At 36.0% G+C, this 20,170-nt stretch overlaps 5 protein-coding genes across 7 annotated transcripts; 3 read left to right on the forward strand and 2 right to left on the reverse strand.

Annotated features, from left to right (window-relative positions):
• Positions 1-384: 384 nt before the first annotated feature.
• Positions 385-11,829, forward strand: LOC132791826 (myophilin). 2 transcript variants are annotated; one of them, XM_060800919.1, is made up of 3 exons: positions 385-647; positions 10,642-10,983; positions 11,047-11,829. In XM_060800919.1, exons 1-3 carry the CDS (start codon positions 594-596, stop codon positions 11,215-11,217), a joined length of 567 nt encoding a protein of 188 aa, XP_060656902.1. In that variant the 5' UTR covers positions 385-593; the 3' UTR covers positions 11,218-11,829. The 2 variants fall into 2 exon arrangements, with proteins under 2 accessions (XP_060656902.1, XP_060656903.1); XM_060800920.1 differs by lacking the exon at positions 385-647 and adding an exon at positions 10,493-10,570.
• A 220-nt stretch (positions 11,830-12,049) lies between these two features.
• Positions 12,050-13,735, forward strand: LOC132791823 (zinc finger protein 570-like). 2 transcript variants are annotated; one of them, XM_060800916.1, is made up of 3 exons: positions 12,050-12,642; positions 12,868-13,194; positions 13,256-13,735. In XM_060800916.1, the coding sequence occupies exons 1-3, from the start codon at positions 12,167-12,169 to the stop codon at positions 13,275-13,277; spliced, it is 825 nt and encodes a 274-aa protein (XP_060656899.1). In that variant the 5' UTR covers positions 12,050-12,166; the 3' UTR covers positions 13,278-13,735. The 2 variants fall into 2 exon arrangements, with proteins under 2 accessions (XP_060656899.1, XP_060656898.1); XM_060800915.1 differs by having other exon boundaries at positions 13,253-13,721.
• Positions 13,736-13,961: 226 nt separating this feature from the next.
• Positions 13,962-15,863, reverse strand: LOC132791824 (polycomb group RING finger protein 3). Its single transcript, XM_060800917.1, has 4 exons — positions 15,449-15,863; positions 14,830-14,982; positions 14,478-14,761; positions 13,962-14,409 (listed from the first exon to the last, which is right to left on the reverse strand). The coding sequence occupies exons 1-4, from the start codon at positions 15,552-15,554 to the stop codon at positions 14,284-14,286; spliced, it is 669 nt and encodes a 222-aa protein (XP_060656900.1). The 5' UTR covers positions 15,555-15,863; the 3' UTR covers positions 13,962-14,283.
• A 735-nt stretch (positions 15,864-16,598) lies between these two features.
• Positions 16,599-18,767, forward strand: LOC132792786 (dihydropteridine reductase). Its single transcript, XM_060802268.1, has 3 exons — positions 16,599-16,953; positions 17,990-18,176; positions 18,247-18,767. The coding sequence occupies exons 1-3, from the start codon at positions 16,870-16,872 to the stop codon at positions 18,681-18,683; spliced, it is 708 nt and encodes a 235-aa protein (XP_060658251.1). The 5' UTR covers positions 16,599-16,869; the 3' UTR covers positions 18,684-18,767.
• LOC132792785 (vesicle transport protein USE1) lies at positions 18,727-20,058 on the reverse strand. The gene is made up of 4 exons (XM_060802266.1): positions 19,813-20,058; positions 19,556-19,740; positions 18,934-19,302; positions 18,727-18,861 (listed from the first exon to the last, which is right to left on the reverse strand). The coding sequence occupies exons 1-4, from the start codon at positions 19,953-19,955 to the stop codon at positions 18,818-18,820; spliced, it is 741 nt and encodes a 246-aa protein (XP_060658249.1). The 5' UTR covers positions 19,956-20,058; the 3' UTR covers positions 18,727-18,817.
• Positions 20,059-20,170: the final 112 nt, after the last annotated feature.

A 20,170-nucleotide genomic window follows, 5' to 3' on the forward strand; every position in this document is an offset into this window, starting at 1 on the left:
TGCTTGGAATGTTGTGTTTAGGATAAGGCATGTTTCATTACTAATAAACAGCGTCGGCAGCAGCAGCTGAGCTGAAGCTTCATATCAGTTCACTCACTTTCATTGCCAAGCAAAGGAATAACAATGTGCACAGCACACCATGATACAATTATACATTATTATAATTGTATCATGCAGCACACATTATGACATCATCAGCAACAGCAGCTGAGCTTGAGCTTTGAGCTTTTGAGAGCAGCTCATGTTAAATGATTTCAGATTCGGAGAATAGAACTTGCACTCTCACTGTTAATCTTGCGCTCTCACTCTCTCTCGGCTACACAAGCCGTTAACATTTGCTGTTAGTGTGCGTGAGTGATGTTTTCTTGGTCTGCATGTTTAACTGCTACGCTCAAAGCGCTTTTAACTTTTGCTGTGTACGGACGTGTTTTCTTCGCTTGCGTGTCGAATAACATATTCCCAAATTGTGATAAACATTCCATTGGCCAGAGTGCAACGATAAGTTTCGGACCAAGTAAAAACGCGCCCTGCAAACCCGTTTCCAGCCCAAAATCCAGCAACTTCAAACCACAACAACAACAACAAATATTAACATGTCTTCGAATCGTGCTCCAAAGAGTGGCTTTGCGGCCGAAGCGCAGCGTAAGGTAAAAACAACAACAATACAACATCAAGAGCACAAACAAATTTTGTTTTTGCCAAAAAAAAACGTATTGAGCTAGTGTGTGTGTGTGTGAGGCTGCATTTTGACTTTATTTGGGCATTTGAAACCGAGTTTAGCCAGACTAAAAATGGTCTTAGGAATGACCTCATTCCGAATTGGCGAATAATGCGCGTTGCCGATAAGTCATCTTAAAGTATGTGTGTGTGTGCGTGTATCTTAACAATGCATGCGTAATGTCTGTGTGAGAGTGTGTGCGTTTGTGTATGATTGAGCTTAAATTTCTTGAAGCGACTGATTGCTAGTTGCTATGCAACTCTTAATTTAAATGATGGGCGCAAGAGAGGATCGCAGGGTGAGCTTCCCTTATTGTTGCTGATGCTAATTCGACAACATTAGTAACGCTTATTTACAACAATTTACATGCTTACATACTGCATACGTATAATATATCTACTGCATTGGGCTTGCAGCTATTTATTGCTTCCCCTTTGAGGCAATTATGTAATGCCCTATCCCTGTGTGTGTGGCAATGCGACGTGAGTGAAATTGAAATTGTATATGCTTAGCTAAAGGGGAGTGGGGGGAAAATGGGGCTTGCGGCAGGGGAGATTAAGTGCAGTTTACCAATGGACAACACAACTACAAAAACAAAAGGCAATGTGTGTCTACAGTTACAGCAGCGACTGCGTTGCCACCCTTTTTGCTGTCGGCAAACTGCCAGTTGCTTCCCCTCACCGCTTGGGGCGCACGATCAATGGCTTCGCAGGAGCCAACGAGCTTTTGAGACAGAGACAGAGGATAAAGTTGATGATGTCATTTTCTGGCTGCCGCCTGCCAGCTGCTCGTCTTCTGCTTCTCTTCATTAGTTACCAAAATGTACAAGCAACAACAACCAAAAAAAAAAGTAAAAAGCGCCCCACGTAGCGATAGCACCTTTGACGCACTCACACACATGCGCGCCGCACTTTAAACCAACTTGAGTTGCGTATAAGTGTGTGTGTGTGTGTGTGTGAGTGTGCAAACAAAAACAACATGCCGCTGAATCAACTTTTCAAAATTGTTTGTCCATTTAACTGTTGAGGTGTATGCGCAAGCGTGTGTATGTGTGTGTGTAAGAATATGTGGTTAAGTGCTGAGTCGCTTGCCAGTTATTTTGTGTAATTTTATGGCAACGACTCAAATTTCAATTTTCAGCAAAAATCGAGCAACTAACACTACTATTGAAGGCGCCTGTTCCTTCGTCTTCGTCGTCGTCCCCCTTCCCCCAAAAAACAGCTAGGCAACCCTTTTGCTTTTTGTCCCTTCCCCTCCCCGTTTGCAGCTCTGCTCTTGAAGCAAGTTTCATTAATTAGTCGGTTCTCTTGTTGTCTATTGTCCGTTCTTCATGTATGAGTAGCCATACAAACGTTAGCACCCATGGACAGGTACATATGTATGTATATACCTAGATATATACATAGTAATCACGGTTAGACACTCACACACATACGCAGACATTTGCTAGATATGGTCACATTAATACATCCGCAGCAAGTTACCCATTGGTATCAGTTGTCTAAATGGAACTTGTCGCTCGCTTACAACTACACACGCAATTAATGTAAGTGTGTGTGTGTGGTTAGTAATTTTTTTTCATTTTTTGGTAAGCCGTCGTATAGACATTTTCAGATAAGCCATAAAAAGTGATGGGCAACATACACACATATCATAATCATAAATCTAAATGTTGTTTGGATTTCCGGTGAAACTTTACACGAATGCCAAAAGCAGAGTTCTCATTTCTAATAATGGAACTCAAGTCATATACTATTCTCGCTCGCCTAACGGAATTTGTACTTTCCTTATCAATAGACGCGTCTACAAGGTTTATTATTTATTTTTTACGGAGCATAACTACATATGTAAGTAGATTGCAAAGATTAGGTAGAGACACTTAATTTGGTAGAAAGATTCCACTTTACCAAATATTAGATTATATTTTTATAGATCTTCGAAAGTATTAAAAGATTTTGACTTCAAAGATATTCAAACATTTTTGTAGACAGATTTCGTATAGATTTTTACGGAGCATAACTAAATTTCAAAGATTAGGTAGAGACACTTTATTTTGTAGATCGAGTCGACTTTACCAAATATTAGATTATATTGTTATAGATCTTGAAAACTTATCAAAAGATTATTACTCGATTTTCGAAATTTTTTTGTAAATTTGGTAGACAGACTTAATATAGTACGACTTTAGCAGAGTTTGGATTATTTTGTTATAAATCTTGACAAATCATCATCAAAGTTTTGAAAAAAATGTTTCCTCCATATTATTGTACGTTGATTAGATAGATTTTACATAGTTCGATCTTAGCAAATAATCGACTATTTCTGTACAGATCTTGAAAAATTGCCAGAAATTTCGTTTCTGCAATTTTTCGAAAGTCTTGCGATTACGATTTTCATTTCCGGGTAATCACTGTAGCCCTTTTGTTGAAAGAGGTCTCTCTCTGTCTCTCATTCGATTTGTGCATGTTTTGCACTGTTTACATTTATCAAAACAAAACAGAAAAGACAACAGTGGGGGACACTGCAAAAAACATAAAAATAGCGAAAAACAGTCACATAATTGACCTCGTTTACGCGTTACGTTTATTTTGCGGTATTCCAAGCTTGAGTGATTGTTTTTTCTGTGGCTTTTTAACCAAATATCGGTCAGCTCAAGAGCTTCGCAATTGCCATCGACACTGCGATTGTGGGGAGAGGGGGGCGGCACAGCATTGGGGGACCCGAGACACGGACATGACACATCGAAAAGAAAGCGAAACCGAAAAAATCGAAATGAATAATCGCAACAAACTGACAGATTTCCGATAAGTTTTAAAGCGTTGCTTTCGAGTACAGTGATCACTCGATGAAAGGAAGGATCAACTGAGCGCTTTAATTACTAAATTACGTTTTGAGAGCATTAGTTTGACTGTACTTTTGAAATTTTGCTTCAGTATTCAGAAAATACCGCTCAAAAAAAGACTACAGAAACTTATGAAGTAAAGATTAACAATTATACATTATTTGATGTAAAATCTTGAAAATCGATAGTCATCAAATTTTGATTCATTATTTAGCAAAAAATTCCTCAATGGAAAATACCGCTCAAACAATTCTACAGAAACCTACAGTATTTAGTAATATTCAAACTTCTTAAAAATTTGAACAAAAAAATTCCTCAATGGAAATTACCGCAACCAAAAACAATAGAGAAACTTCGGAAGTAAAGATCAACAATTATTTATTTTTTTATGTAAAGTCTAGAAAATCTATAGTCTTGAAATTCAAAATCAAAATTAATTAATATAAAATACCACTTAAAAAAAAAGACTAGAGAAACTCTTGAAGTAATGATTATCAATTAAATATAATTTGATGCAAAATCTAGAAAATCTATAGTCTTAAAATTTTGTTTCAGTATTTAGTTTTATTGAAACTTCTTAACAATTTAAACAAAAAAGTCCTCAATAGAAATTACCGCAACAAAACAATAGAGAAATGCTTCAAAGCAAAACGTAAAATCTATAAAATCTATGGTCTTGAAATTGTATTTCAATATTTAGTTTTCTTTTAACCCCCTAAAATTTCTCAATGGAAAATACCGCAACCAAAAACAATAGAGAAACGCTTCTAGTAAAGATTAACAATTAAACATAATTTGATGTCTTTATAAATTTGAACATTTTTAGTTTACTTGGGATTGTTTGTTCTTCGCGGCGCTGCTAAAAAATTAACCACACACTGAATTCACAGTACATGAGTCAAGCTTAAAGTTGTTAACTAATCATTTGCTAGTTGCGTTTGTGAATTATTGCCAAAGTTCACAAAAATTCACAAACCGAACAAGCCGGCAAATGACATCATCATCATCATCATCACCATCGATGTGATCGTCATCGTCATCTGTTGATCGTTTTTTTAGTTTTTTGGCATCCTACAAATTGCTTATTACGCAATGATCCGTTGCGACTTGGACACGATTCGAAATTCGAATAATGCTTTGCCTGTCACTTCTTTCATATATTGAATGAAAATAAGAGATGAGTAATAAACAACTGACAAAACACACATAACATGGATCGTACATGCTCGTAAATATGTTCAAACTGTGCAGCCGGAAACTTGCGTCAGCATTTTGTTAGATTTTTTTGTTTTGCATGCTCCTTGAGGGCGATTTCACTTTCTACCTGAATATAATATGTGGGCGTTGTGATGTGATGATGACGATGATGATGTGTGTCTTGCCCGCAGCAAGGAAATCCGTTGGAAGAAGCTTTGACAGAGTGGCATTTTTTTTTTTAATTTCACTAAAAGCTAATGAAGTTGGCCTGACTCTATTTCCATAGGCTTGGCTTGTCCCCCTTTTTTTACTTGGCTAATGCGCATTGCGTGCGGGCCAAGAAAAGCAGCCAAAGTTAAACATTTTAACCACTCTCGTTGTTAGTTGTCAACTATCTGAAAACTCCATCAAAAAATGAAAAGTACTTGAAAACTAATTACACTTTTTTTTTTGTTTTTGGTCTCCAGCTGGGCTTTTTGACGTTGTCACGCTCGCTGTAATTGCGCGTAATAATCGCGCTTCATTTATCATCTGACCCACAGACCCAGTGCTCAGTGTTGCTCAGTGACCAGTGACCAATGTCAGTGTCAGTGTTTCATTTCCAACTGTTCCGCATGCGCCATTTTAGGCTAGCGTTTAACGGTACACGCCAAAAGTCAGTCCATATTGAGCACAAGTGCTAGGCCACTTGATAATGTTGATGACATTTGTTTTGGAGAGCTTTGAGAACGCGGCGCTGCGTTGATAAGCGTTTCCCTCACCCTCTCACATCCTCCCACCCGTCGTGCACATTATTTTCCCCCTCTCATTGTATTTTTCCTTTTTTTGTATTATTTTGCGTTCTCTTCGATAAGGCAAACACGTTCCAGAACGTTTTCTGTGTTTGTATATAGATCGCGTTTACTCTTGAGGCTTTTGTATGTATTCAATTATTTACTGTACTTTTCAGTCACAAACTTTTATACAAATGTACATATGTGTAAAGAGTACATATGTACTGAGTACAGTCGTCGAATTTCGTCGGCGACCTCATAGCGAAACTCTATAAAAATGAAATGCTGCTTTGACTGAGCTCAGAGCACTCTGCTGACTCATTAAAACAACGCTAAAAATATTTGTTCATAAGAAATACATATAAAAAATTTATTTATTCTTTATGTAAGAAAGCTTCAATGAATTTCAAATACTCTATAGAAGAGATCGTGTACGAAGATGTATAAGATGTTATTTTTTTATGTAAGAAAACTTTAATGATACTCTATAGATGTGATCGTGTGGGATGATCGTGTATAATAAGTATATTTTTGGGTCATCAATAGTTGAGGTTTCAAAAGTGATGTTTTTTTGGTGAAGTTTATCCCAAACTTTTTATGTTATTAAGTTATTTAACTGTCTTACAATATAGTTATGTAGATCTCAGAGACTATATCAGATACATATATGAAATTAGTTATAAAACTTTGATCCTTTTAAACTTTGATATTTTTCTGAACGCCTCAAGGGGCCAATAATATAATTTCCTTTTCACATTATTTTCCAAAAAGTTATAGAATCAATTATGATCTTTACATTACACTTCCCGCAAAGTTTAATACATCATTTTTCAATTTTGATACGTTTCCGAACACCTCAAGCCATCTAATAAAAGGAATTATATGTGAAGAAAATCTGCAATCGATAATGATCTTTACATAAATTTCCGCAAAATTCTATTTATAAATTATGATCTTTAGATTATTTTCCTCAAAGTTGTATATTCTTTTAAAATACAGAGTATCACAAATTGTTGACCGTTGCTATTTTTTGATTTTAATTCAAACATATTGTTTATTTTTGTATTCTGTCCCTATATACATATATGTTATTGTAAGCCGTGTCTTGTCAATTCCAAGCTTGGCATTCCAATTCGCTTATTGTCTGGTCACAGCACACAAAACCATAAACATCTGTAAATATTTATGCATATGTTATATGTGTGACTGAGTGTGTCTAGAAATGTGTAAGAAATAGCCCGAATTCATTAGTAACTTAACGGCTGTTTTTTGTTATTTATGATCATGAATAATTTTATTCATAATATAGACGGTCTTTGGTGCTGAAACTAACGAATAAAATAGTGTGTATTCCTAATCAAAATTTATGCAGAATGTCCCGAGGGTGTCAATTTATCTGCCATCAACATAATTATGATCGAGAATTATGATGATCATCGCGTTCGGTTCAGACGAATGTCAATCACACAATGTGCTTTATTAATTGATCTACGATTCTTCTCAAAACGCTTCAAACATGATAAATTGACCCCGCATGCCACATTCTCCCATTGTCTTGATTTTCAATCTCACTGTTATTTTTGCTGTTCTTCTTCTTATTCACTTTGTTTGAGGGGGTTAACCTCGTTCTCTGTGTGTGCTCATCTTGGATCTAATGACTTGACCGCGATTGTTAAATACCGTTCTTTTGTGCTGTTTTTCTCTGTTTTTTGGGTGCTTGGCAAAAGTGAAGATAATGTTTGGGTTAATTGCAATACTGTAAAAACGGTGAGCTTTAATTATCGATAACACGGCCGATAATTGCGAACACCATCGTCAGTGCAAACTCATAACATACAAAAGAATGCGCAAAGTAAAACAACAAAAACAAAAACAATAAAACTCTTGATAAAGACATAAAATGCGAATCTGTTTAGCATTTTTTACGAGCGATATATCTGCATATCAGCTTCTTGATCAGCTCATCAACAACACGTAAAGTTGATCGATAACACAAATACCGTTGCGCTTAAAAGAGGTGAACTCGAAGATATGGCGAAAGTAAGATTGAGTACACAGAGAAAAATATTAAGTACCTACAAAAATTAATTGTGCACTTTACTAAATTAAAATGATGAACTTTTTATCAAATATTTTTGAAAATATGTTTATTTTTGTTTATTATTATATATTTTTGTTCATTTTAATAAATTAAAATAATCAACTTTTTAACACGTATTTCGAAAATTGATTTATTTTTTATTGATTATATACATCTCTTTTTTTATTTCTTGAAATTACTCATATTAATATGAAGTTTTATGAACTATTTATAATGAAATTTGAAAGAATAAGTAAATTTCATAACTAAAATGATGAACTTTTTATTATACTTTTCCGAAATTAAATTATTTTACTGATTTATTAGTATTTTTTTTATTTTTTGCAGTTTCTAAAATTTATTACTTACATAAATATGAAGTATTTATATTGAAATTTGAAAGAATGAGTCAATTTCTTTATAGAATTTCTTATATCATTAATATTAAATCCCTTTTTTAAATTACTTACATAAATATAAAGTTTTAGGAAATATCTAAAATAAAATTTGAAAGAATAAGTCAATCTCTTAATTAATATGATGGACTTTTTATCATACATTTCGAAAAATAAATCATTTTATTGATGTATTATACTATTTTTTATTTCATTGAATTTCCTTATACATATGTTTTTAGTACTTACATTAATATGAAGTTAAATGAAGTATTTATATTGAAATTGGAAAGAATGAGTCAATTTCTAAACATAATCCAATTATTTGTCACACATCATTCGTTTTGTCTTTGATATTTAATCCCTTAAATATCCATTAGTATCAATTTACATGTTAAATGAGTTTTTATTAATACCAAATTAAAGCCTAATTAATGTTAATTAACAATTTAAATTATAAAATGCTTGGTATAATTTCAAGAATTCTAACCGCTATCTTTACTTTATATGTATTTTAAGTAAATTGCCTCGCCATTTTTTTCTCTCCATGTATAACGGTGCATTAACCTATGTACGTAATGCCACCTCACCCTGTTTGCCTTGGAGCACCCTCGGCATTTCCCTTTTAGGGCGCTGCGATAAGGAACAAAGCAAAACAATTTGCAAAAACCACTCAATTGACGACAAACAATCGTTCCATTTGTTTCTGAGATCATTCATTTTAATAGAGTCGCTGTCACAGTCAACTCGACGTTCATTGATAGAGTGAGCAGGCGAGAGGGAGTGCGATAGAGAGAGAGAGAGAGATAGAGCGAGACCGTGAGAGAGCATGATTGTTAATCTAAATTCATTTAGCGACAGCAATTCAATTAAATAACACTAATAACTAGGTGCTAAACGGTGCTGCGATTTAACCCCACAAAAAAAACAGAAAAAAACACAAATAACTGCCAAAAGCGAAATGTGAAGACATCACGCAAAGCAAAGCAAAGCAAAGTTGATTCTCAACTGGGTCTCTCAATGACCACTCCAATAATTCTCAACAAGTGGGCCTCGTCTAGTCGTCTACAAGCCAAAAGCGGTGCGAAGGACGCCTAAGCAAATGCCGGCTTTGCTTTAGGCCATATATGGTGCGGGCAAAATACAAATCGTCTAACAACATTAACAAATATGGTTATTGATTATGTGCAAAGAGTTGCAGGCAAACGAGCTAGCCAAAAGTTGACCATTTATGGCGATATTTTGCCAAAATTCACCCACCCCAGTGGTGGGAAAAATTAAGCTGAAAGATAAGCGATAAACAAATTTGGAGAAACTTAAAATCTTGGATTGACAATTAGTCATGTTACAAGATGGAAAGCAGAGCTGAAATTTACTTCCTCAGTTCTGAGTGTGGAATTGTTTTTTCCCTTATCCGCTACCCATATTGTAAGGAAGATATTATAACTTTGTGTCTGTCTCTCCAAAAAGTAAAGAAGAAAGAAGTTATTTAGGAAATACTTTTATTTGGTCTAAGTTGTTTTGGCTGACATTTTGGTATATTTTCTATTCTATGGTGTATTTTGGATGTAGTATTATATCGATATACCAAATAGTCTTCAGTATATTTTAGTATTTTTTTTATTTTTTTGTTGGTTTTACTGAAATGCGTAGCCATATCGATATACTAAATATAACTTATGCTATATTTTAGTATTTTTTGAGCTTATCGATATGCCAAATATGGTATTTTTTGGTTTCATTGAAATGGGTAACTATAACAATATACCAAATATAGTCTTCGGTATATTTTAGTATTTTTTTTGTTTTTATTTTTATTGAAATGAATAGGTATATCAATATAACAAATAAAACCTTCGGTATAATTTAGTATTTTTGGCTTTATTGAAAATGGGTAGCGGGTATCTCACAGTCGAGCACACTCGATTGCAGCTTTCTTTCTTCTTTTAAATATATATCTACTATATGTATGCATATGTGATACATTGAGTGAAAATCACATGCTTCTTAGAACAATTTTATTATTATTTGATTTATAAAGAACTCTTAAGAACACAAATAGATTTTTTCTAGTCAAACATAAATAAAACATTGTATATATGGATATTTGTTTATGAAGGGAATAAACGTATATATACAAGAAATCGCAGAGTTAGTTTTAAAAAATTAAATAAATAATAAATAAAATGATTTTATTACGGAGACATTCCATGGATATTCCCTTATTGGAACGTTATAAATTTTATGCATGGTTCCCACAGATTCACTCAATTTTTATGTGTTTCTTATGTGCAAGAATTTCTATTGTTTGGCCCGGCAAAACTGTTTGTCTGGGGTAAACTGCAATCTTATCCTCATCCAAATTAATATACAACCTAAGAGTGAATTGTTAGCCGACTCTATCTATGGGTGTGTATGTTTATGGGCAATTACCGATACGTGAGTTATCAGCGATTTCTTTCCAAGATAACGCAAGAATATATAGAGCCCGACATGATTTCAGTTGCGATTCGGCTTTAGTCTGGGCAAATTGCATCGTACGCTATAGACATGTACCAATCAAAGGTGCTAAAACAGTTAAAAAAAAAAGTAATATATATCACATAAATTGATGAAAATTTCTTTTTTTCTTGCAGATCAACTCAAAGTACAGCGAGGAGCTGGCTCAGGAGTCGCTGGAATGGATCAAGGCCGTAACCGCAGAGCCCATTAACACATCCGGTGATACGGACAATTTCTTTGAAGTGCTCAAGGATGGCGTGATCCTGTGCAAGCTGGCCAATGCTCTGCAGCCGGGCTGCATCAAGAAGGTCAACGAGAGCAAAATGGCCTTCAAGTGCATGGAGAACATCTCGGCATTCCTCGAGTGCGCCAAGAACTTTGGTGTGCCCACACAGGAGACATTCCAAAGCGTCGATCTCTGGGAGCGTCAGAATCTCAACTCTGTCGTCATCTGCTTGCAGTCGCTGGGCCGCAAGGTAAATGATTATGCTGTAATCTTTACACTCAACTTTTATTAATGCCACGTATTTATTTTGCAGGCATCCAACTTCAATAAGCCATCGATTGGTCCCAAGGAGGCGGACAAGAATGTGCGCAACTTCAGCGAGGAGCAGCTGCGTGCCGGCCAGAATGTGATCTCTCTGCAGTATGGCTCCAACAAGGGCGCCACTCAGTCGGGCATCAACTTTGGCAACACCAGACACATGTAGAGACCTGACCTCCAATTACACACTTTCAGCACCTCCTCATACACAATATATATATATATACTTATTATATGTATCAACATTCCGCAATGAAGCCAAAACCAAAACCCCAAATTCTCCCATCTTCCAAAAAATTGAAAGCATCGTTTGAAATGAAGAACTCTACTTATATATTATGTAATGTGACGATGATGTATTTATAAAAATGAGCTTCTACTACTTGTATTCCAATTTACCATGATTGCACCAGGCGTAAACTATTCTTAATTATTAATATTATTAAGTACTCGCAAAGTACGGATGAGTTTTTTTAGAATGATATATTCTATTTTCAACAAGTAAAGATACACAAACAAAAACAACACATATATTTAGTATGCAAATTTCACACCGCATTCTTTTGGACACATTTATTATTAAAGAACTATACTTTACTATATATTATTATTATGGTTACATAACTCAGATTAGCACTCAATTTGCGTGCCATAAATGTGTACACGTATAACGAAAATTCACGGGTTGCCTTGTGACTACTCCAAGTAACGAATATTGTATTTCAAATTCAAAAATTGAATCAGCAGAAAGAAACGATTACAAATCAAAACTGTTAAACCACCTGAATTTCAATTAAATACCTGAGCATTTAAAAACAGACACCGATAACAAACAAACATAATCTATGAATGTTATTCACAATGTTGAAAATAAATAATTATTCTTTTATAAATCAAATCTTTTCATTTTCATTGCATGTTTTAAAATGCAGTAAATCGATAACCGATTCGATTGCAGAGCGGCCGCATATCGACGTGCCACCTCCAGCTATATGGCCAGAGTTACATTTGATATTTATCGATAGATGCAATTGCACTCGATATGCCGCACTTGAAACTGTGATAGCACTAGAGTCCAAGCAAAACAAACGACGCTCAATATAAATATTGCAAACATGGATATTTGCCGAGTTTGTCTCAACAGCACAGTTACGCTTGTGGACATATTTGCCAAGCGTGAGCAAGTCGATCAGGCCAATCCGGAACCCTGCCTGGCGGATATGCTCAACGAGATCGCCGTGTGTCACGTTAAGCTCGACGATACATTTCCGCAACACATCTGCCTCAGCTGCGTGCTGGGCGCTCAAAATGCCTGGCGATTCAAAAACAAATGCGAATCCAGCTACAAACAGTTAATAGCAATTAAAGAGCAGCAGCAACAAAAAGAACAACAACTACTGCAACAGCAGGAGCAACAATTGAAAGCCAAAGAAGAAATTGTGTGTGAAGAAAGTAAAGTCATTGAAATCAAGCTGGAACCGCCTGAAGTGGAAAAGGAAACAACAACCCAAGCGATTACCTTAAAGCCCTACAAATGTGGCATGTGCAGCAAAGCATTTGCTGATGTCACCATATTGCGAGTGCACAAGAAGTAACTATTAAACTTTTGCTGTTTTAAGTTAGTGTATGAATCTCACAACCGCAATTTTGGTATTCAGCACGATATCCGTGTTGTCTGTATAAGCAACTATATCTTGGATAAGATAAGAGTTAGCGACCTTAAATTTGTTGACAATGCGTTTGGCTTAAGTAACTTAGAATTGTCCAGTATTTTATTATTTATTTATTAACCCGCCGCTTTCTTCCCTTTCCTTAGTTGGCATGCAGAGATCCGGAGTAAAGCACAGGCCGCCGTGGCACAAGTGACACGAAAACCAATTGAGAAACTGCAGAAAACAGTCAAAACCAAAAAGGAGATAAAAAAGTTTCGCAAGAGGACTACGGATACTTCAGATCGACCATTTAAGTGCACCGAATGCAATCAAGGCTTTTTCAAGAATCTACACTTAACGCGGCATATGCGAATACATACCGGTGAATGTCCCTACGAATGTCCTTATTGTTCCGAGGCCTTTTACAGGAGCGACTATCGTAAAAGGCACATCGAGTATGAGCACAGAGTTACCGATCCTGCACCCAAACTGTAAGCGAACACAATATCTTTATATGCATCATAATTAAAGTCTTTTTTCGGTTCACAGAAGGTCAAGGCGGGCGTCAAAGTGATGATGATTGGCGTAGGAGTTGATTTAGGAATAACCATAAACATGTACCATAAAAAAGGAAGAACCTCATTGCTTAATGTTGGAGTTTAGAAGCCAAAACATAAGATTTTAAATAGAAAACACAGTATCAATATTTTAAATAATAGCAAATCTTTGTAAAAGGTTTTTCAAGAAAACAATTCACGACGTCTCATTGTTGAAATTCAATGCGTAAATTTGATTACCGAACGTTATTTAACAAGCTATATTTTAATTATATTATATATTTTAATTAAAATAAATAACTTAAGAAACCCATTTCATTTTGCAACTCTTCCGCAATACACTTTGTTGAATCTTGAATCTCAAAATATAGTTGGAGTCACTTTCCATCTACTCCTCTATTGAGATAAATCAGGATTCGACAAGATCTCACAATGAATTTTTAAAAAGGAATCTTCATTTAAATTTTACATAATTACAAATTTATTTACTCAACTGCTATTTACATTCGTGTGTTTTGTACATTTAAATTAAATAAAATATATATATATATAAATAATACACAAGAAACTAAAAACGTACAAAAATTATTGCATTTCTTTTCTTTTCTTTTTTTTTTTGTTATTTTTGTTTTTTGTTTTAGCAAAAGGAAAAACGGCGAAAAGCCAAGGGAAGTTTGATTATATCAGCAACTAAAGTCACACGAAGAGTATGCTAATCACGTTAAACTTAACGACTATATATATATATATATATATGTATATATATATATATATAATTACGACTTTATACATGCACATTTACACATACATACATACATATAGAGATGACTTACAAAACTATCTGGGAGGGGAACTGCTAAGATTCTCACGCACATATATAAATATTTATATATATATATCTGTCAATAAATTATACATATGTGTAAAAAAATATATATATAGATCATTTGACGCGCTGACTGACATACATATATATATATATATATATAGATTTATATATCTATATCGGAAACTACTATTGTGTTAAAGCTCGACACGCGGACGAAACTGCAAACGTAATGGAGGATCTCGAAAACGCCAACGCGTCACATAGACGAATTTCAGTGTGTGATCCTTGCCCAACAACTCCTCATTACACAGAATATCGATCTGTAATTAAATTGCATTATTAAATACATAAATATTTAAACATATTTAATTATGAATGCTGCACTCACTTCACGATACTTTTCAATGCCGTTGAGTATCTTTTTGGCGACGAGCTTCTTGAGATGCGTGATCGTCGCCTGCGAGCTGCAGCGTATGAAACGTCGCTGCAGGTTCTTAAAGTTATTGCTTATGCACTCGAGGCACACATTGACCTGTTCGTCCAAGCGATGGAAATCGGATTCGGCATGCGCCTCCATCACCTTCTCGTTGTCATCCTCGTGGTTTTGCGTAATATCCTTCGGGCACGGCATGTTGCGACTCTTGTAAAAGTCGCGCTCCCTACGCGATTCATCTGCAAAGTGTACACAAATTATTATTATATATTTAAATAAAAAAATATATATATCTTTTAGTGCATACCTTCTTGCAGCTTCGGCACCAATTTGTACACAATGTCCTGCATGGTGCGATCGAAACTGATGTATTGCAGCGGGTGTGACTGATGTATGATGTTGTCGCAGGTGGGGCATGTTTTCTTCTCCTCCAGATGCTTGACCAGACAGCTTTTGCAAACTGCAAATTCGAAATTCATTAAACCAAATGTAAAGATGATATTTAAATTATGAAATAATAAAATATATCATAAATTATTATTATGATTTTGAGAGGATTAGTAAATAAACTAAGAAAGTTCAGATATATAGTTGGATTATAATTGAAGTGAAATTTCGGATTCCTCATTCCCGATCCTTTGGAAAGCTCGTTGGAAAAACATTTTAAAGTCACTGGAAGCTGCTGAAACCTCAACGTGAGCACTGTGTGACCGTACATGATTTAGATCAGAGCAACTCCCACGCAATGCGGGCACTCCACCGGCAAAAGAAACGTCACCGCCTAAACTCTGTTTGCTTTTGGTACAAGTCATAGATACGCATCATCCACATCTGCTGGCAACCGGTGCAAGGGCAGGTGCTGCAGCTACTGGGACAATGGCGCGGGGGAGGGGTAATGGAGTAATTGTCAATTGGCGAAAACTCACATGTGTGCAGACACTCGGTCACTGTTGTCGCATCGATGAAATAACCACCGCATATTTTGCATGTGATGTGTGGATTAATTGTTTTTAATTTGACTCGCCGCTCCATTTTGCAATTATGTTTTCCGTTTCGTATTCAATAAATAAACTCCTTCGCTTTGCATAAAAAAAAACTTCTCTCTCCCCTCTCGCGATGCGAACAGAACAATGTTGTCTTTTTGTTTGCTTGTTGCCGTCGAATTGGATCGCTTAGAGCGCAAAATGCAGCGCAAACGTAGCAAATACACTCGACATAACGGCGCACGCACTTAACAATGCATTTAAACTGTATTTGTCACTATTATTTTAAACAAATAATGAAATCACGACAAAATTGTGTGTACGTGTACGTGTGTGAGTGTGAGTGTACGTGTACAACGTCCCATGTGAATGGCGATTGTGCATTATCGATAACGATTGTCGTGAATTATCAAAAGTGACAGCGTTGCCAGAAACTGATACACTTTCTTAACAATTTAATTATTTAAATAAGTAAAAAACTTGTTTTTACATTTGAAGTAGAAATTCTCATAGAGTTAATGCACTTTAGATATTGACTATATAACGACAATTTACAATATTGCATTATAACACACTGGGTCCGCAATTTCAAAACACTTTTCGGTTTCAAATACTGAAGAGTATCTAAAATATTTTGTTGTTTAGTATATTTTGGATCTTCTGACTACTGTCCCGTCCACGAACGAAAATCTTCTATTCATACCGCATTCTTTTAAAATATACAATTTTTAAAAGCAATCCGTTCGATAAGAAGTCGAAGTGGGTAGAATACACAACACGGCTTTTAGATTTTTGAAAAATTTGAAAAGAAATGCAATTTAAAAAACGCGCCTTGAAGAAAATATACCAGATCATATATATAAATGACGGTTTCTAAATTTTGGTAAAAATATTTTCAAATTTCTGTTTAATAACAAATACAGCCAATTTTATAATATATCTTTATACTGTTTGAATTATTTGATTTATAAAAAAAGTTCATTGTTAAAAAACCCAAGTTTATAAAATTCAAAAACTTCAATGCTTAATATCGATAGTGTCATCGATGTTTCCACCATCATCAAATTATTGATTATATTTTTGCACTTGTTGCACGCACGGCACAAAAAGCTTGTTCGCTCTTGTTTTGAATTAAATTAATGCGAAATACCTGAACAATAATCAACCGCCGTGTTTCTAATTAACGTCAAATAAACTCGCTTTCAGGCCAAAAACCCCCAACCGGCCAGTCAGCTTCGTCGTTGTTGTTGTTGCTTTTTGAGTCATTCCATTCGCTCGAATTACAAGTTTATTATTTTTTGCGTACGTTTTGTGACTGAGCCGCGCTCAGTTGAGTTGAAAGCGTTAAACTGGCAGCACGTACAATGTCCGCGGGTCGCGTCGTCGTCTATGGAGGAAAGGGAGCATTGGGCTCCGCTTGCGTTGATCACTTTAAGTCCAAAAACTTTGTAAGTACCACAAAAAAGGATAAAAAAAACAGTTGAGTATGCTCGACTACGAGACACTCGCAAGACAAAAGAGTTAAGTGTAGCTAGAGCAACAACAAAATTCTGGAATAATTTGCAAGCTTATAATAATGTAATGAAATTATCAGCAACTTATTAGAATGTGGTTTCTTATTAAAATTAAAAAATGCGGTGGCATAAAGTGTTGTCATAAAATTTAAATGAAAATAATCAAGTTTAAAGTTTTATAAAGGTTTTTTAACCTCAAGTTCAGAGATAAGGCGTGGGAACAAAACATCAATTGATTTGCTCAAGGCCTCTGAGTATGCAACGCTTATTATCTTTTGTACTTAATAATTAATATGTTATCTACTATCTTATTATTAAGTTAAAAGATATAGAGAAAGCCACATTGCTTGAATCTTGGCTATCATTTTGTTTAAACGGTAGCAAATGACTAAATGAGAAACCGGCTTCAAGAATAATTTTTCCGTAGCCCAAACTGTTTTAGTTTTAGAGATTAAAGACTGATAACAAACGGATAGAAATATAAAAAAAAAACATACTTAAATTATTTACTGAAGTAGTTTTCCGAACTTTGACGGGTAGTTTCTGTGATATGGGAATGAAAACTGATAGGTAAAAATCACAAATAGATCATATATGACTTTTTCGAAAGTATTTTCCTGAGCTTTGGCAGACAGAAATCTGAAAAATCTCAAATAGATCATATATGACTTTTTCGAAAGTATTTTCCTGAACTTTGGCAGACAGAAATCAGAAATGGATCATATATGACTTTTTCTAATGTATGTTGATAGTCTTAGCTTTCATAAACTCTTCAAATTAATTGTGAATATATATGTATATAATTTATGCCTGTTTATAACTACCCCTTTAAGCCTTTACTTTACCGGGTATACAACAAAATATAGAAACGCCTTTCACTTTCATGACCCTCGAAATCGAAATCTAACAATTTTTTTTTCATGCTAACAATTGTTAATTGCCATTGTTTGTTGTAACCAATCTTTCTCAGTGGGTCGGCAGCATTGACTTGAGTGAAAACGAGAAGGCCGATGTCAGTGTTGTTGTGCCACGCGACGCCAGCTGGGAGGAGCAGGAGAGCTCAGTGATTGGCAAAGTGGCTGAATCTCTGGCCGGCAACAAACTGGACGCTGTCATCTGTGTGGCCGGCGGTTGGGCAGGCGGAAATGCCAAGAAAGGTGAGTTAAACAACTACTTAATCGACTACTTAATCCACTCAACTTATTTAATACTCTTAACTCCATTTAGATCTCGCCAAGAATGCTGATTTGATGTGGCGCCAGAGCGTCTGGAGCTCGAGCATTTCGGCTGCCTTGGCTGCACAGCATCTCAAGGATGGCGGTCTGTTGGCTTTGACGGGCGCCAAACCCGCTTTGGAGGGCACACCTGGCATGATTGGCTATGGCATGGCCAAGGCTGCAGTGCATCAGCTGACACGTTCGCTGGCTGGCAAGGATTCTGGTTTGCCCAACGATGCTTTGGTTGTTTCCATCTTGCCCGTGACCCTGGATACTCCCATGAACCGCAAATGGATGCCCAAAGCGGACTTTGGCAGCTGGACACCGCTTACTGAGGTAGCGCAACTATTTAACAAGTGGACACTCAATGAGGAGCGTCCCAAGTCCGGTGCATTGCTGCAGCTGATCACCAAGGATGGCGTCACAGAGCTGATAGCAGCCGAATAGATGAAACTATATACATAATGGCAAATGGAATACACACATATAATATACATATATTAATAAATCGTTGCTTGCTTTAATGCTTTATCTCGCTGTTTACACCATTTAGCTAGGGGATAACCTATTGAACTCTCCGCTCACGTCTTTTTCTTCTTCATAATCTTCATGAACAGCACCATGCCTGAAAGAGCAAAACAAAAAACAGAACTTAATCTCTCATCTCCATTAGTGTAAGTAGAGATTTCTAACTCACCGATAAACACTACAATGACAAACACAATCATTAACCAGAGCCAACATTTGTAGGCTTTGCGTGAATGCTGCTCCAACTTCTCGGCCTCTTTGCCCAGCGAATTGATGTTGCGATCCGCCATTCCTGTAGATTTCGAGACCACTTCAGTGTCTCGCCTGATGATGCGATTTGCCGTCTCTGTTTGCTCTTTGAGATTGCGTGTCAACGACAGCATGTGCTCCGTAATCTTCTCCTGCGCATTATTATAATACTTGACGGCCTCGTTCATGTTGCTGCCGCCGGGAGTTTCAACCGCTCCAGCTGCCCCTGCAGCGCCTGTTGTCGTTGTTGCCTCTTCGTTGCCACGTCGACGGCGCAATGTGTCTCCATCTGGTTAAAGAAAACTGAGCTTTAGCTTTCATTTTAAAATGTTATAAATGCGTTTAAGACTTTGTCTTATAGCTTAGCGATATTGATCTTTGAAATAATAATAAAACACCTTTAAGATTTGGTTCGTGTCTTTGCTAAGCACTGGTTGAAATACCCGTTATCGTTTGTGTCTCAACTAAGAGAGATTGGTCTCTGAAGAAATCTTTAAACTGATTTGTATATTCGCTAACCAAGTGCTTGTGTCGTAGCTTACCTTGCAACAAGTCCTTGCGTATCTCATTGTGTTTGGCCGTGTTCTGCAATTGCCGCATCTCCTGCAACGCAATCTCCCCATTGCCTCCACCTCCTCCAGTTGCCGGTTTACTTGTATAGCCAGTCAGCTGTTTGAGGTTCTCCAAACGTTCTTGGTAGCCGGGTATGCGACTCGCACTTTGTGGACTGTGTGTGCAGTGACGTGTAATCAGCGTTTTGTGGTTCAACTCCAAATTGTTTTTATTGATAAAAACTCACTCATCCATTGCCGCCAGCTCGGCAATCATTGTGTCTAACGATTTAAGGAACTTTTGCAGACGCCAAAAGTTGCTTTCGCTTTTGGCCAGATCCTCACAGTTGGTGAGCAGCGTTCGTATGTTTACATTCAATTTTGTTGCCATTTTAACAGCGAAAACATAAAAATAAATAATTTCTAATACTTTGGACACGCAAAGCACGAAATATCGATAGCGCTTTATACAGTTCAGCTTTCGATTGGTATTTGCACCAGTACGTGGGATATTTTTATTTGCTATTTTTATAAATAAATAATATAATATATACTCATTCAAATCGAAATTTGTCATTTTTTCGTATATAAATGATTTTCGATAGC

This window comes from Drosophila nasuta, chromosome 3 (assembly GCF_023558535.2).
Source record: "Drosophila nasuta strain 15112-1781.00 chromosome 3, ASM2355853v1, whole genome shotgun sequence".
NCBI lineage: Eukaryota > Metazoa > Arthropoda > Insecta > Diptera > Drosophilidae > Drosophila > Drosophila nasuta.